At 42.1% G+C, this 17,069-nt stretch overlaps 1 protein-coding gene across 4 annotated transcripts in view; it reads right to left on the minus strand.

The window, feature by feature from the left end:
* SUGCT (succinyl-CoA:glutarate-CoA transferase) overlaps positions 1-17,069 on the minus strand; it is a 427,037-nt gene extending 409,968 nt beyond the window's left edge. For 3 of the 4 annotated variants that reach the window (XR_008597798.1, XR_008597797.1, XM_054990748.1), the window contains exons 1-3: positions 16,801-17,069; positions 12,170-12,221; positions 12,002-12,075 (exon numbers count right to left, since the gene is read on the minus strand). Coding sequence is in view for 2 of the 4 variants with exons in the window: in XM_054990748.1 (XP_054846723.1) it covers positions 12,002-12,075; positions 12,170-12,221; positions 16,801-16,984 (310 nt within the window). In the remaining 2 variants the exon portion in view is untranslated. Of the gene's footprint in view, positions 1-12,001; positions 12,076-12,169; positions 12,294-16,800 lie in introns of all 4 variants that reach the window. The other variant, XM_054990749.1, reaches the window with a different exon arrangement.

Genomic DNA, 17,069 nt, shown 5'->3' on the forward strand with positions numbered 1-17,069 from the left:
TTTGTGTTTTAACTATCTCATCCTCGGTATACCACTTCAACAGTACTTGGTATACCTTGGATATTCTTTTCTTATCTTCTTTAAGAAGGGTCTGCTCTAGTTCCGAATTCTCTATTCGTATACCTCCCTTTACAGAGTCCGAATTATATAAGTCTCTGATCTGTCTATACTGGAACCAATCGTAGTTAGGTGATAGTTCCTCTTGTGTCTTTATTCTAAGTTTGGATGCTTCAGTTTTAGTTATTTCTTTATACGTTAAACATTGTTGTTCATTATCAACAGCTCTCGGGTCTATCACCTCATATGGAACCACCCACAAAGGGGTTCCTTCTTGTAGATAAATTCTGTACTTCTTCCAGATTATGTATAGACTTCTCCGAACAAAGTGATGCAGGAACATCGAGTTGACCTTTACTTTGTCATGCCATAAATATGCGTGCCATCCAAATATTTTTTTATATCCCTCTAGGGCTAATAGTTTCTTGTTCTTTAATGTCATCCATTCTTTCAACCAAACTAGGCAGATTGCATCATGATAAAGTCTCAGATTGGGCAGTTGCATTCCGCCTCTTTCCTTTGCATCTTGTAAAACTTTCACTTTCACTCGAGGCTTCTTGCCTGCCCAAACAAAATCTGATATTTTCCTCTGCCATTTTTCAAATTGTTTGGAGTCTCTGATGATTGGTATTGTCTGTAGCAAAAACATTACTCTTGGTAACACATTCATCTTAACTGCTGCAATCCTACCCAACCATGACAAATTCAATCTATTCCATTTAATCAAGTCTCTCTCTATCTGAGTCCATAGTTTTTCATAATTGTTTTTGAATAGATCTATGTTCTTTGCAGTTAATTCGACTCCCAAATATTTCACTTTACTTGTTACTTCACAATCCGTTGTTTCCATTAACAATTGTTGTTTCTGCTTAGTCATATTTTTGCATAATATCTTTGACTTCTTTTTGTTAATGAAGAAACCTGCCAAGTCTCCAAACTCCTTGATCTTATCTATCACTCTTGGCATGTTCTCCAATGGGTCCTCTACAATTAACATTATGTCATCCGCAAATGCTCTGACCTTGTATGAATAGTCCTTTATTTTTATTCCACGAATTTCATCATCTTGACGTATTTGTATCATCAGAATCTCCAATACTAAAATGAACAACAATGGAGATAACGGGCAACCTTGTCTTGTTCCTTTACTTATCGTCAATTTCTTGGTCAATTCATCATTCACCACAATTGCTGCAGTCTGGTCTCTATAAATTTCCTTAATTGCTCTGATGAATCTTTCTCCCAATTGTAGCTTTTCCATAGTGGCAAACATAAAGTCCCAGTTTAAATTGTCAAACGCTTTTTCAGCGTCAACAAAGAAGAAACCAACCTCTTTGTCACAACGCTTGTCATAATATTCAATAGCATTGATCACTGTCCTTAAGTTGTCTCTTATTTGTCTGTCTGGCAAAAAGCCTGCTTGTTCCTCCTCTATGACTTCCGAGAGCCACCCCTTCAATCTCTCCGCCAATATCTTCGCAAAAATTTTGTAGTCATTGTTGAGTAGCGATATAGGTCTATAATTTTTCACATTAGTCGGGTCTTGGCCCTCTTTTGGGATCAATGATATATTCGCTTCACTCCAAGTTTCTGGAATCCTTTGATCCCTTAAAACCCCATTCATCACCTCTTTTAGGAATGGTGCCAGTTCATTAGCCATTGTCTTATAGAATTTAGCCGTAAGTCCATCTGGCCCTGGCGCCTTTCCTAGATTTGCAGATTGTATTGCCTTACTTATTTCCTCGTCAGTTACTTCACTATTCAACTTATTTCTCCAAGCTTCCGAGATTTCTGGAAGTTTGGTTTTCTCCAAATATGACGCTATTGATTCTTTGTTTACTTCTTTTTTATTATACAGCTTAGCGTAAAATTTATAAAAGGCTCTACTAATGGTAGCCTGCTCCAAATACGTTTTGTTATCTTCGCAAATTTTATTTATTATCTTCTTTTCCCTTTTCTTCTTCAATTGCCATGCCAGGTACTTCCCAGGTTTATTAGCACCCTCAAACGCTTTTTGATTCAGTCTTTTGAGATTCCACTCCAATTCTTTATTGCTCATTGCTGTTAGCTGTTCTTGAAGTATTTTAATTTCCTGGTATACCTTCTTTTTCCCTGGTCTCTTTTTTAGCTGTGTTTCTTTGGCTTTTATTTTCTCCTCAATCTCTTGTCTTTTCTCCTCTTTCTTCTTTCTTGCTCTACCATTTAAGTCCATTAGTATGCCCCTTACAACCGCCTTGTAAGCATCCCAAACTTTATTGGTTGGTACTTCTTTATTCACGTTGTATTGTATAAAAAACTTTGTCTCTCTTCTCAGTATTTCCATATTCTCTCTTTCCTGTAACAAGTCCTCATTTATTCTCCATGCTTTCCTTTTTCTCTTTTTTCCAAATTTCCACATAATTGGGTTGTGATCTGAGCCTACCATAGGCATTATTTCTACCTCCTTAGTCCATAATGCTAAGTCTTTTGAGGCCCAGATCATATCAATTCTTGATAATGTAGAATGCCTTGCAGAATAAAAAGTAAACTGTCTGCTTTTAGGATATTCTCTCCTCCATACATCTTCAAGAGTCTCTTGTTGAATCAACTCAAAAAAAAGCTTTGGTAATAGTCCTCTTTTCTTTTGTGCCGTTGTAGTCTTTTTGTCTAGTTCCAAGTCTGTCACTCCATTGAAGTCTCCAGCAAGAATTATCTGGTCGTATGCAAGATCGTCTAAATGCTTCCTTAAATCCTCAAAAGAAGCTTTCTTTTGCACCGTTAGGAATGGTGCCAGTTCATTATTCCCACCTTATCTTCAAACATTTTGATTATCCATCAGTATTTCCCCTCATCAGAATTGCACCCATCTAAGACCATTGAAATTAATAGTCTAGTGGGATGTAACTCATCTTAGGACTGCTTTGTTAACCTATTATTGACAGTCAATAAAATTCAATGGAAACACGTTATGAAACAAACAAAACAACAGAATCAGGTGGGTAGCCTTGCTGACCTGCAGCGGAAGAGCAATATTTAACTCCAGTAGCACCTTAAAAGACCAACAAGATTTCCATGGTATCTGATGAACGGAGCTTGACTCTCAAAAGCTTATTCCCTGGAAATACAGTTGGTTTTTAAGGAGCTAGTGAACTTGAGTCTTGCTTAAAAACTAGAATATCCCTCTATTCCTGTACTTGAACACAGGAAACTGGGAGTGGAGGGGCAAAGTCTTGCAGCCAGGGTTGCCGGTAATTTGGTGTAGTGGTTAAGAGCGTGGGACTCTAATCTGGAGAGCCGGGTTTGATTCCCCACTCCTCTGCTTGAAGCCAGCTGGGTGACCTTGGGCAAGTCACAGTTCTCTGGAGCTCTCTCAGCCCCACCCACCTCACAGGGTGTTTGTTGTGGGGTAATAATAACATACTTTGTAAACTGCTCTGAGTGGGCATTAAGTTGTCCTGAAGGGTGGTCTATAAATCGAATGTTATTATTATTATTATCATTTGTGCCTGTCCCTTTAAAAGCTCAAAGCTAGGCAGAAGGCACTGTTGCTCCCCATCAGTATCTTCACCCATCATCTTTTCTGCTGGGCAAAGGGATCAGTGGAGCAGGACAGATTACCAAATGACTACAATCTCTCTCCCTGGCCTGCCTTGGAGTTCAGTTCTTAAAGATACAGGCAGACTCTTCAAATTCAGACCTCCCTCGCAACTTGCAGCGACCACTTAATGTGATGCTGGAGCAGAATTACAACTCCGGTAAATGGAATGCTCCCCCTGCACCCCGAAAAAAGTTGGACACTCCCTAATTTTGAAATCTTTGCCTACCAAGATGAAAACTATGAAAAACCATGCTAACATAAATTTCCTTAAAGAATATGGATGTGGCCTTCTTATTGCTTGCATCTTTATTCCACAACATTCAGCACATTTAGCTGCACTTTAAAATTGCATTCTTTTGTGCTATTTAATCCACACTAAAAACTGTAGTGTGGAATGGTAGTTCTCGCGCAAAATCGCGCCAGGAAGATGCTTTCATTCCGGGAGCTTGGCGCAATGTTCCGTGGCCAGTAAGCTGTGTGAAAATGGCCCATTGTTGTTCTTCCTCTCCCGTCAGCAGAAAAGCTGGTTGGCTACAACCTATTGATTTCTGCCCATGCAACAGCTCAGCCCCTTGTCACAGCCCCTTTTGCTACCACACAAGACACTGTGCTGGACACAAGTATGTTAAAGTAGCAGCAATGAGTGATGCTCAACACATATTCTAAGACTTAATACCACATTCTAGCAAGGAATAAAAATAAGGATCTCTGAGTCCTGACTAGAGATGGGCACGATCTGCATTACGATCCAAAAAACCCACGATAATGGCGATCGCACGATCATGACTCAGCAGATTGTGATTGGCCATGGCCAACGATCCAGCAATTGGGAAGGGGCTGGATCGGGGCTGGATTGTGCTCGGATCGGGAAGCCAGACACTCAGGCGCCAGTAATCTATTCCCGGGGCAACGGAGCCAGGGGAATGCCTGAGCTGTGTTTCCCCTCCTTCTGTCACCCTGGAAACCCGAATGGAAGCCCAGCTTTCCTTGATCAGCAGGGCTCCCTTCCAACCACGGAGCAGCAAAGCAGTCACCAGTTGGGAGAAGACAGCCAGGGGAGGGAGGGGGAAGGGGGTGTTCTGTAGCCATGGGCACTCCAATCTCATCCCTGCAAACCCTGATAGGCAGCTCTGACGGCCAAACACAGACGGCCAAACACAAACACAGATGCCGCCAGCATCACCCACCGTTCTTTTCTCGTGAGCGCGCTCCTTTTTGGCCTGGCAGGCGGGCCCATGGGGGTGCCGCCGGTGGGCAGCTAGACCCCCTGCCCCCTGAGGGGAGGCGGCTCATCACCGTCTCCCCGTGCCCACTGGGCCCGGTGGCTGGTGGGAATAGCAGCACGCCACACTTTGGCCTCCATGATCCACAGATCGGGAACGGGAGATGATCGGTGTGGATCATTTAGTTGGGATCGTCACCGGCGCCGATCCACGATCAGCTGGATCAGCAATTTTTTTTGGATCGTGCCCATCTCTAGTCCTGACTTTGAAAAGACACATCTCTTATTTCTTTAATAAAATAATAGTCATTTTCCAGGAGTTTTAGAGACACATATGGGCTCAAAACTAGGGTTCCCAACTCCAGGATGGAAAATTCTTGGAAATCTGGGGGGATAGGGGCTGGAGAAGGCAGTGTTTGGGGAGGGGCCTCAGCAGGTTATAATACCATAGAGCCCACCTTTCAAAGCAGCCAATTTCTCCAGGGGAACTGATTTCTGTGGTCTGGAAATCAGCTGCAATTCTGGAGAGATCTCCTTGCCCATCTGGAAGCTGGCAAACCTACTCACATTTTAACAGGTTTGCTTTCTACCAAAGTTTGGAGCCTTCCCCCAGCCTAAGAAGCCTAACCAGATCCACCTCCATGCGAGGAAGGCGTCAAACTTGGTACAGCAGAGTCCAAGGCTAAAACCTTTAAAACTGCTTTCCTATCAAAAACTATTCTAAACAATCACGCGCACTAACAATACATAAGATGTTAAGAAAACTTATAGCCAGAATATTGAAGAAGCAATCAAGTCCTGTTTCTTCTGATACCTTTACATCTCACTAGCTTTTTCTAATTACATTTTAAAAGTGCATCTAGCATAAAAATGAACTGCAAAGAAACAGTTCCTATGTATAGGAAAGGACACTTCTGATTATACTCATAGATGAAAACTTTTGCTTACAGGGTATATTTTCCTATTAATACATCATTGAAAGGAAACACCTGCTTTCCCCTCTAAATCATAGGTAATGTGTCTTACAGAGTAAGGGCATATATTTTATCAAATTGAAATACATGTTCAGATTTATATTCTTTTACTAACCAAGCCAGGAAGAAATCAGGAACAGGTGCTTATGGGAGTGTGGTATAATCTGTACTTTCCTGGATTTGCTAGGAAGGGAGTGAGAGAAATGTAGCTGATTTTTACACCCTGACTGTCTTCAGTTAACATCTATATTTCATTAAATTTTAATTTTAATGTATTTATGCTTCCAAAAATTACAATTGCCAGAACTTTTAAAAAGGAGAAAGAAGAAAAAGAAACAAACAAATGTAGAGTCTTTTTATCCTAAGTCTTAATGATAATATTAAAGACACAGTAAGAGTCAATTATCACCAGGAATTGTGTGATACAGTTCTTGGATGTTTTATTGATATTTAAATGGAAAGGACAGAATAAAACCACAACCGTATGCTATAAATTCATCTGATTGGCTATGCAGGTCAAATCAAAGCTAAATTCCTGTTTGTTTGTTTGCTTGCTTGCTTGCTTGCTTGCTTGTTTGTTTTTGTTTGTTTGTTTTTCGTTCGTTCGTTCGTTTCTTTCCTGCAGGAAGAGTTTTACGTATTCTTCTAACAAATTACAAGCTGAGATGGAACTAACAAGTAAAGCAGATGATGAGGTGATCTCCATAGGCAAGAGTTGAATTCTACTGAAATACGTGATTGGGCAACCACAGCTTCAGCTAGGGCTGCCAGTCCCCCATGGGGCTAGGGTATCCCCTGCTCCCAGCTTCTGCCCCTGCCACCACTCACCTGGACGGTGGCAGGGTGGGGAGTGCAGGGAACAGGCTCAGGAGGCAAGCCCACAGTGGGTGTGCTCCCAGCGGGGAGTGATGACATCACTTCCAGGAGTGGCATTGTTGAGGGCTACGACAGCCCAAGCACAGTGGTCCAAGTCCGGTCTGAGGTCAGAGCACAGGTCCAAAGCCAAGAGTGAGTCCAAAGTCCAAAGTCCAGAATCCAAAAGCCAAGTCAGGAGGTCCATATGTCAGTTATCAGTCACAGCAAGGGCGATCCAGAAGCAAGGTCAAGGCACGGTCCAGGGGTTACACAGCAAGGCAAGATTCAGCAGAGTGGTCACAGTCAGAGCAGGATTCTGACGTGTTGCTTCCATGGCTTCTGGTCTTCTGTGGCTGGGTTTTATAGACAGGATGGGTTTGCAGCCAGCTGCTTGGGAGCTATCCTGTGCTCACTCTTCATCGCTGGCATCTGGCCAGGAGGCGTGCACTTTGCCACCTCTCCTGCAGCTCCACTCACTGCTTTTGTCTGCAGCACTTTCTGGGCGAGGCTGGAGGTCTGGGCGTCCTTGGCAGTGCTTCACCAGTGGTGTTGGAGCTGGAAGGCATTGGTGCCTCTGACTCAGATGCTGACTGAGGACTTTGGGCAACTGGTGTCTGGGCTTCACTGGTGGTGTTGGAGCTGGAGGGTGTCGGTGGTGTTGGAGCTGGCTCAGATGCTGGCTGTGGACTCTGATTAGCTAGCAGCTGTTCTTCCTGAACGCCGGCTTCTGCTGAGTCAGGGCTGGCTACATGGAGCTCCTCTTCTCCTGAGGAGTCAGGGATGGCTACATGAGGCTCCTCTCCTTCTGAGAAGTCCTCACTTTCAGTGAGCCCAGACTGACCCATGATAGGCATCATCAAGCTAACTGTGGGAATGCACCTGCACTTCACTTACAGTCGATTTGGGCCCCAAATGGGCAGATTCAGCACATGATGCACAGTGCTTTAGGTGTGTTAAAATTAGCGAGTCAACAGTTTTCAATGCATTTAGTATTTTTCTTAAATTTAAGCAACATGGAGAAGAGAATGATATAAGCTGTTTTGGGGATAAAGGCAGGATATAAATGAAGTAAAACTGAATATATTAAAAATTAGAATTATTGACTTTAAATGCTTAGAAGTAGTATTCCCAGGGTTTTTTTCTGGGAAAAGAGGTGGCGGAACTCAGTGGGTTTCCCTCAGAGAAAATGGTCACATGGCTGGTGGCCCCGCCCCCTGATCTCCAGACAGAGGGGAATTTAGATTGCCCTCCACACCACCGTAAGGTCAGTTTAATTAAAAACTATACAAGGAAAGGTCAATCTGTGTATTAAAAATAGGGGATAATCTTTAGACTATAAGGTTTAGATGGACAGCTTCAAAGAATGATGCTCCCAACCAGGGCTTTTTTTTCTGGGAAAAGAGGTGGTGGAACTCAGTGGGTTGCCCTTGGAGAAAATGGTCACATGGCCGGTGGCCCCGCCCCCTGATCTCCAGACAGAGGGGAATTGAGATTGCCCTCCGCGCCTGCGGAGAGCTATCTAAACTCCCCTCTGTCTGGAGATCAGGGGGCGGGGCCACCAGCCATGTGACCATTTTCAAGAGGTTCCGGAACTCCGTTCCCCCGCGTTCCCCCTGAAAAAAAGCCCTGAGTATTCCAATAAAATAATTTCCACATAACAATCTGAATTTGTTTGAATATAAAATTTAAATCATACTTGATTAATTTTTTTTCCTAATCAGGTATTTTTGTTATTGAGACATAAAGTTAACAGGAGGTACTTCTTTAAAATTGTTTACTGAACATAAGCCAAAATAAATGATTCCACTCAATTCAGGCATCAGATAACATTTCAGAAAGTTGTCTGATACAAATTTTTCCATAAAACCCACATCTTTCGCGCAGACCAGCCACTTATAAACTACAGTCAAATTATGGTTTGCAATTGGGAGAACAGCCAGAAAATATAATTTGCCGATTCAGATGAAAAGTTTGCCAACAACGAGGAAATGCAGGGGAAGGGGAAACATGTGAGCTTGAGGTAACATTAAACTCCGGTGAGGTTTTACACCTAGATCAACTTTTTCTCTCTACTACTACAAAATACAGATCACATATTTAAATGGCTTGCCCTGTACGTAAAGCTCTTCTTGCATGAAAAAACACCAACATGACCAGATGAAAGCTCAGACAGAGACTTTTTCACTGATAAGCTTTTCCAGGGGATGGACTGGAAACTTCTAAAGTGAAGAATCCTTCAAACATGCAATCTTTATTCTGAAGTGGTGCGACCAACAAGATTTTTCTTTTCTTTCCACCCCCCCTAATTTTTAATAAATTGTATTAATTTTTTTCAAACACAACAAAAAAACACTATCTAAACCACATACAAAAAATACAATATTACATAAAAGAATAAAGAAAAGTGTATATAATAAAAAAAAGGATTAAACAAGAATGGGAAGAAAAAAGAGAAAGGAAAAGAAGATTAAAAAGAAGCAGGCAATGTTAAATCAAACTGTTATCTTGCACACTATATACTTGCACAAATGTTTATCTTGCACAATATAAAACATAGACAGGGAATTTTTAATGGCATATGGGAGTTTTTGTCCCAAAACATTTCTTTACATACTATAAATCTAATCTCTTTTCCATAACTTGAGGAAAGGTTTAGATCAGGGGTGGGCAATTGTTTTGGCTCGGGGGCCACTTTGTGGGAGCGGAGGTTAGCGGAGGGCCGCACCTTTTAAAATGATTGCATTCATTAGTTAACTTTGCATTTCAGAAAAGGTATAAATTGTATCATAAAAATCAATAAATATAAATTAAATAAAATAGTGGTAGTTTTATTCAATTTATTTATTGTGCTAATTTCATATCATCTATAGCTGCAAGCACATTTAATTTTTTCTGACTGTCTTGGCGGGCCAAAAAAAACTCTATAGCGGGCTGCATGTGGCCCGCGGGCCGCAATTTGCCCACCCCTGGTTTAGATAAATGTTGGCATTGGGTACCATTCTGATTAGTATATGAAATGAAGTCTTGCCATGTTTCATAAAAACCTGACATTCTGGTATTACCTTTAACAACTTTAAGTGGATATGCCAATTTTTCTGCCATAGCTATCTGCCATAATTAAGAGTACCAGTCTGAATGCATAGATCAGGCCTTCAAACTGTAACTGGGAGATGAGGACTCAAGTCTTCCTGTGCCTGTGAACTTTGTTACATAAAGGATAAATCAACAGCACTGTATATTCTAATGCTTTGCACAAGACTTCTCCTGCAGTAAGTGGAGTTACATATGGATATACGTGATATGAGATAAGTGCCCACAGTGACCAGTTAGACATCTGGAGTTCCAATAGGTAACATATGTGCAATTAACATGCCAGAGCAAGAACAGAAGACAGATGTAAGGACAGGTGGTACATTTTGTTTCCAGAGGTCACAAGAGTGTTTCTGCAGCATGTTCTTGCCTAGGAAGCAGGACCAGAAAATAGAGCAAGGATAATATTTCTGGGACAATCAAGTACAAATGAGCGGGTCTCAGTTCATAAGACCTAACAAGATAACAACAGCAGCAGTATCTTTTATGAGTGACATCATCAGTTTTATTATGTATTTCTAAGCCAAACAACCTAACATTTGTAACCAATTTTGGACCTGTCATTATTTCAGTCGGATTAACCAGGGCAATACTTACAGCAACTCTCTAAATTCTCCCTCTGACATAAGGTATCAGAAGATGGTTGAACAGATCATTACGAGACTTTGATAAAAAATCTATTAATTTGGAATTTAGCTGTATATTTTTATCTATTTATCTTTCTTTCTTTTGTCTATATATATATAAAGACAAGTGTCCTGACTGACTCATCAACACCCAGCCCAAACCCCTGGACCCAGAAACATGAAATTTGGGGGAGAACATTCTTTTCATGACGTAAACACCCACTAAGAAGGGATTTTAAGAAATTTGCCCCCTAAAGGATACAGCTTCCCTATGTGGCTGGCAAGCTGCTACCTGCTTGCGCCTCCACCCACTGCCAGCTTGGCCACTCTTCCCTGATTGGGTCAGCCTTTCAAGGTCATTTGCATATGTGGACTGATTGGGGCTCACAACATTCCACACCTCATCCCCCGCCCCAGACACAGTTGGAACACAGAGGTAATTTGCATATGCAGTCTGATTGGTCCTCTTCCCCCACATTCTAAACAGTATGCAGTTGCTATTTGGAGTCATTGAATGTGTCCTGAGGTAAAATGCACCTCCTAGTCTTCCCCTAAAAGTTCACTAGGGTTGCCAACTCAAAAAAAACCAAAAAAAACCACCCACAAACAAAAAAATGTTATATACCCATAAATATTATAACTGGATTTAAAGTAGTTAAATACGGTAGCGAAGCACGGGTATCAAGCTAGTCTATCTACATATAAAGATACAAAGGTGTTTATCAAATTAATAGATTTTATCAAAAAGTTACCACGGCAATCAACTTTATTTCAACCATCTTTGATACACAGAAACATGTAACTTTTTGTGATACTGCAACATTCTTCAGCAGAGAGAACAGAGAGGAAGTTTATTATTATTATTGCCAATCACTTCCCCCCACACACACACATACACATACACACACTAGGTAGTTCCTGCTGTAGGCCATCTACAGATGACCAAAACAAAAAGGACTCCAGAGCTTTCAGAAAGGAAGACAAAATTAGCATATATTAATTTGCATTCAGAGATAAAACTGTACACACAAGCAGAACTTGAGCAACTCAAATGTTTATAAACAACTTCCGGACAAAGAACACCCATGTTTCCACTGATTACATGAGACTGAAGGCAAACCAAGACATTTTGAGGACTGTCCACCAAAGGACGGGACCACCAAAAGAAGAGTGTTTTCTGGAAAAAAAGGACATCTGGTCACCCTATTCCTGGCTTTTTTCAGGGACACAGGGACTGCAGCAGAAATCAAGGAAATCCCACTCCGTGAGTAGAACTCTGCTCACAGATCCAACCTATAGGTCATATAATCCTAAAAATTAAGAGTGCGTTGAAATTCATGGGCTTACATATGCTTCGGTCTCTGTTGGATTGTGCCCACTAAATAAATAAATAAATAAATAAATAAATAAATATATATATATATATATATATATATATATATATATATATATATATATATATATATATATATATATATATATATATATATATATATATATATATATATAAATATATATATATATATTCTTTCCCTATTTCTCTGAGAAAAAACAGTAATTCCAAAACCACAAGGCACTGAAAAGAACTAAGTAACCTTACCAGGTTTTTCCACTTTAATAACTTCCGCTCCAAGATCTCCCAGATTCATGGTAGCAAAAGGCCCCGCAAGGACTCTGCAGTATTAAAAGAACCATCATTGTCATTTCATCACCATTTCACGAAACTGCAGAAATTGTGCCGATTGCACATGTCAGAAGACATACATACCTTGTTAGATCGAGAATCCTCACACCAGCAAGGGGCTTTGCAGTATTAGCACCTGGTTATCAAATACGGAAAAGGTCGTCAGTTCATTCTCAGGCTGTTTCAGGCTGAACGTCTTCCCAGCATCCTTAACATAGGTGGGACAGGAAGGACAAAAACAAAATACACTAGGACAAGAAGGTATTGTAAACTGCAAACTGAAAACCCTACGAGAACCCACCATATGAATAATTCAGCAAGTATTATTTTACATTTCATACAGCAAGGGCAAGAGACCTTTTTTGGCTCATTCTTTTAAATTGGTGGCTGTTCTAAAACTGAATAAACAGATAACTCAGAAATGGTCTGATGAAGATCTACTCGAAACAAAGTTTGGCGCCCTCCTACTCTGGCCTCCAAGCCGCTACAAAGCGCCTCCTTGCCACTGGGAGGGGGGCCACAGAATCAGTTTTCTAGAGCCTGTAGTAGTAGTAGTAGTAGTAGTAGTAGTAGTAGTAGTAGTAGTAGTAGGTTTAATTGTATATGGCCAAAGGCCGTCACAATACAAGGTTAAGAACAGTAAAAATAGAAATCTATCTTACAAGCATAAAATACAGTTATTAAAATAATAAAAATAAAATACATTTAAAATGGGACCTTAATAAATACCAGATAGTTATGAAAAAAGTTAGGTTTCTGAGGAAACAATCTTGGCCCTGACCTTTTTTGCAGCTAAGGCAAACAGGGATACACAGCTAGTGACAAATGAACCAGTATCAGATAACAAAAAAACTAATTTGTCAATATCAGAGGTGAAGTTACGCCCCACTAACAAGTTAGCAAGAAATTTAGCTCTAACCTCTGCATACATGGGACAAAATAAAGTGTAATCTAGAAGATCCTCAGGAACTGAGGCACCGCATATGCAGAGACGGAGAGCCATTGGGGTTTAATGATATCTTCCTGTAAGTAAAGCTGTCGGCATTGTTTGAAAGCACAGGGAGGTAAATGATTTTCTGAGATTTTGGGATGTGATATTCACTCAATAGAGCCTGTTGTATTTTTTCACACAACGGGTGTTGTTTCCAGTTGTTTATAACTGAATACTTATTGCATTTGTTCATACTGTGATTTCAAGTGGGGTTTTCAATTTGCAGTTTACAATACACCTCTAGTTTTGAAATATTTACGTTTACTAGTATACTTTGTTTTTATATTCCTTAAGGGTGTTTCTTTTTGTTTCCTTAGAAGGTATGACAGATAAATCAGCACAGAGAAGCCTACATAGTAGAATTGTTTCCTAAACTGGTATTTTTGAAGAGAGATTTCTTCAGAAACATTTGCCTTTTCTTTTTCTTTTTCACACACTCATGTAACTCATCCACCTGATAGACTCTACTCTAGGATTCCCTTAGCATGGTGCCCACGGTTGCCCTGGTCCCCACCAAACTTTCCAGAAAACAGACAGGGCCTTTGTAAGGATGCCCTCATTCAAATGAAAAGGGTTTTTCATTGATGCAATAGCAGCAGCTGCCATTGGAAGATTAGGAGGACTAGGAAACACCCAGGTTTCTAGTCCCATTCCCCATTCAAGGTTTCTTTCTTTTTATTCCCTCTTCCCTTTCTCCCTTCCTCCTCCAGGCTTTCCTTCATTTTTTAAATTCCAGTTCTACATTTCTTTAGTAAACAGGGGCCACTAGGGTTGCCAGGTCCCTTAAGCCCCCTGGCGGGAGACTAGGACACTGGCACTTACCCTGCACCAGCTTCGTAGGTATCTGTCACATGTGCGCACACAATGCGCGCGGGCTCCTGGCATGCACAATGATGCCATTTCCAGGAAGTGACATTATCATGTGGGTCAAAGGGCAGCTTAGGAGTGTGCACATGCTCTTTAGAGGGCTGAATCCCGCCCACAGGCCCGATTCGGCTTGAAATGGGCCCATTGCGGGGCACGGGGGTGCGCCATGCTGCCTGGAGGGGCACCCACGCCGCTGGGGGGCACCCAGGGGGGCATGTCCCCCTCTAGCCAGGTAAGTGGGGGCAGGGGGAGCAGGTGGGAGCAGGGGATCCCCCACCCCCGGCAGGGGAATGGCAAGCCTAGTGACCACCATTTTGAATTTGGCTCCGTCTCCTGTGGCAGCCATTTTGGGGTGGTGCTCACTAATCCCTCTCAAAATTCCAGAGGTGCCCACAGGCTCAAAAAGGCTGGGACTCCTGTTCTACTCCGTATATTGACAAAAATTGTTCTCCCGTTAAAACTAATAGAGCATGTATAACACTTGGCTGCTTCATGAAAGAAGGGTGAACGAAAGCATGACAAGCCTTAGCAAACTATCCCTGGAAAAGTAGTATATCAAAAAAGAGCCTAAAATAGCATTAACAACAACAACAACAACAACAACAACAACAACAGTGCTTATATACCGTTCTTCTAAACAGATTAGTGCCCCGCCCAGAACAGTGAAGAAGTTAGCATTATTATTAAAAGGTGCAAGCACCGAGTCATTACTGACTCATGGGGGGACACTGCATCACGACATTTTCTTGGCAGACCTTTTTGTTATGGGGCGGTTTGCCATTGCCAGTCATCTACACTTTACCCCCAGGAAACTGGGTACTCGTTTTACCGACTTCGGAAGGATGGAAGGCTGAGTCAACTACTTGAACCCAGCTTCCACCAAGATCAAACTCAAGTCATTGGGCTGCAGTACTTCCGCTTACCACTCTGTGCCACAGGGCTTAATGTTATTATTATCCCCACAATACAGCTGGTGAGCTGGGGCTGAGTGAAGCGGCTTACCCAAGGCCACATACTGAGCTCATGGCAGTAGAGGGATTTGAACAAAAAGAGTGCTGATTCGCAGCCGAACCACTTAACTACTGTGCTATAGCAGCACAAAGATTATCAAAAATTGCAGTAGCTTAAAAAACCATCACTACAAAACTCAAGAGAACTAAAGAATAATTTAACACTTTCAAATTATTAAATATAATTCACAACATATCTCTCTGTCCATGAGCATTTATACTGAAGGTCACACTGTTTTATGGCAAATGATTCAATCCAGAACATAAAAGGGCCCTGCTGAATCAGACCAACGGCCCATTTAGCTCAGCATCCTGTTTCCGCAGCGGCTAACTAGATGCCCCAGAAGGCCCACAAACAGAATCAACCTCCCCAGATGCTGCCCCCAATAATCACTATTTAGAAGATATACTACCTCTAAACAGGGCTTTTTTTCTGGGAAAAGATGTGGTGGAACTCAGTGGGTTGCCCTAGGAGAAAATGGTCACATGGCTGGTGGCCCTGCCACCTGATCTGCAGACAGAGGGGAGTTGAGATTGCCCTCCCCGCCATGGTGCAGAGGGCAATCTAAACTCCTTCTGTCTGTAGATCAGGGGGCGGGGCCACCAGCCATGTGACCATTTTCAAGAGGTTCCGGAACTCCGTTCCACAGCGTTCCTGCTGAAAAAAAGCCCTGCCTCTAAACATGGAGGTTTCATATCACCAACTAACAGTTGTTAGTTGTCCTATCCTCTGTGAACTTGGATTACCTCGTTTAAAACCACTCTTATAGAGACCATCACTACATCCTAAGGCAGCAGATTCCACAAATTAATTTTGCATCAGGAGAAATACTTTCTTCTGTCTAAACAATTACCACTACCTACTTCTCTGCTCATCATGAACATGTTGAATAATCCCCTTTCCACACTGCACTGAAAGAGAGTAAATTTGCTACAGGAGGATTGGAATCCAGGGCTAAACCTCCTAGCTATGCATATGAATGGGGGACACACTAAACTGTTTCAGAAGGATTTAATCTCCTTCTTGTGTAATTTAGGGCTTTAGCTTTATATTGCAATCACAAATATTGTTTAAACAAAATCTACAGTCTCGTTTTTAAACATTTCTTTGGGAGTGATGCTCAGGGAGCAAACCTAAGTAGGTCTACTCAGAAGAAAATCACACTGTATTCCATATGATTTACTCCCAGGTAAGTGTGCACAGGACTGCAGCCATAGAATCACAGCGTAAAGGAGCGGATTTAACTGTCCATTTTTGGCCTTTCCCAGGAAATAAATATAGCTGCACTCATGCACTCTTACTGAGAATTAAGCACCATTACTTCTGAGAAGACATGCTCAGGATCGTGCTGCAACTTTGTTGCAACCGCTCTGCAGTCCTAAACAGAGGGTTGCCAGCTCCCGGGTGATAAATATCTAGAGATTTTGGAGGTGGAGCCTGGAGAGGATGTGGTTTGGGCAGGGGAAGGATGTCAGCGGGGTATAATGCCTTAGAGTCCAAAGCAGCCCTTTTCTCCAGGGAAACTATTCTCCGTGGCTTGGAGATCAATTGAAATTGAGATTGGCAATCTGCATGTGTGAACGACTCAGCATCACACCATGCACGTGTGAATGAGTTTGGCGCCCTACCTAACCGGTCCAGAGGAGTTAGCTGTGTTAGTCTGTAGCAGCAAAATCAAAAAGAGTCCAGCAGCACCTTTAAGACTAACCAATTTTATTGTAGCATAAGCTTTCGAGAATCAAGTTCTCTTCGTCAGACGCACGATACAAACTGGGCAAATACAGAAGAGGAGGAGGGAGAGGGGAGAGAGGAACCTTGATGATTTGAAAATGTTCAAAGCGGCTACCTGCACGGGGGCAGCTTTCCTGCCGTAGTCCCCTGAAGCTGCCAAGGAAGGAGGGAAGTCTCGGGGACTGGGCACAGCAAAAGGGAGGCAGGGGGGAGTCCAGGCTGCTGAGCAAAGCCGGACACAGACTCATTCCGAGACGACACACGTCGCAGCGCCTCCTTGCCAGCACAGCCGTCAGCATCCTGCAAGCTGACAAGAGCCCACCGCGAAAGCTGAGACCAGCGAGAGAGAAACTTGCACAGCAATCGGCACCAGCGCCCAGCAGA

The sequence above is a fragment of the Eublepharis macularius genome, chromosome 11 (assembly GCF_028583425.1).
Source record: "Eublepharis macularius isolate TG4126 chromosome 11, MPM_Emac_v1.0, whole genome shotgun sequence".
Taxonomy (NCBI): Eukaryota; Metazoa; Chordata; class Lepidosauria; order Squamata; family Eublepharidae; genus Eublepharis; species Eublepharis macularius.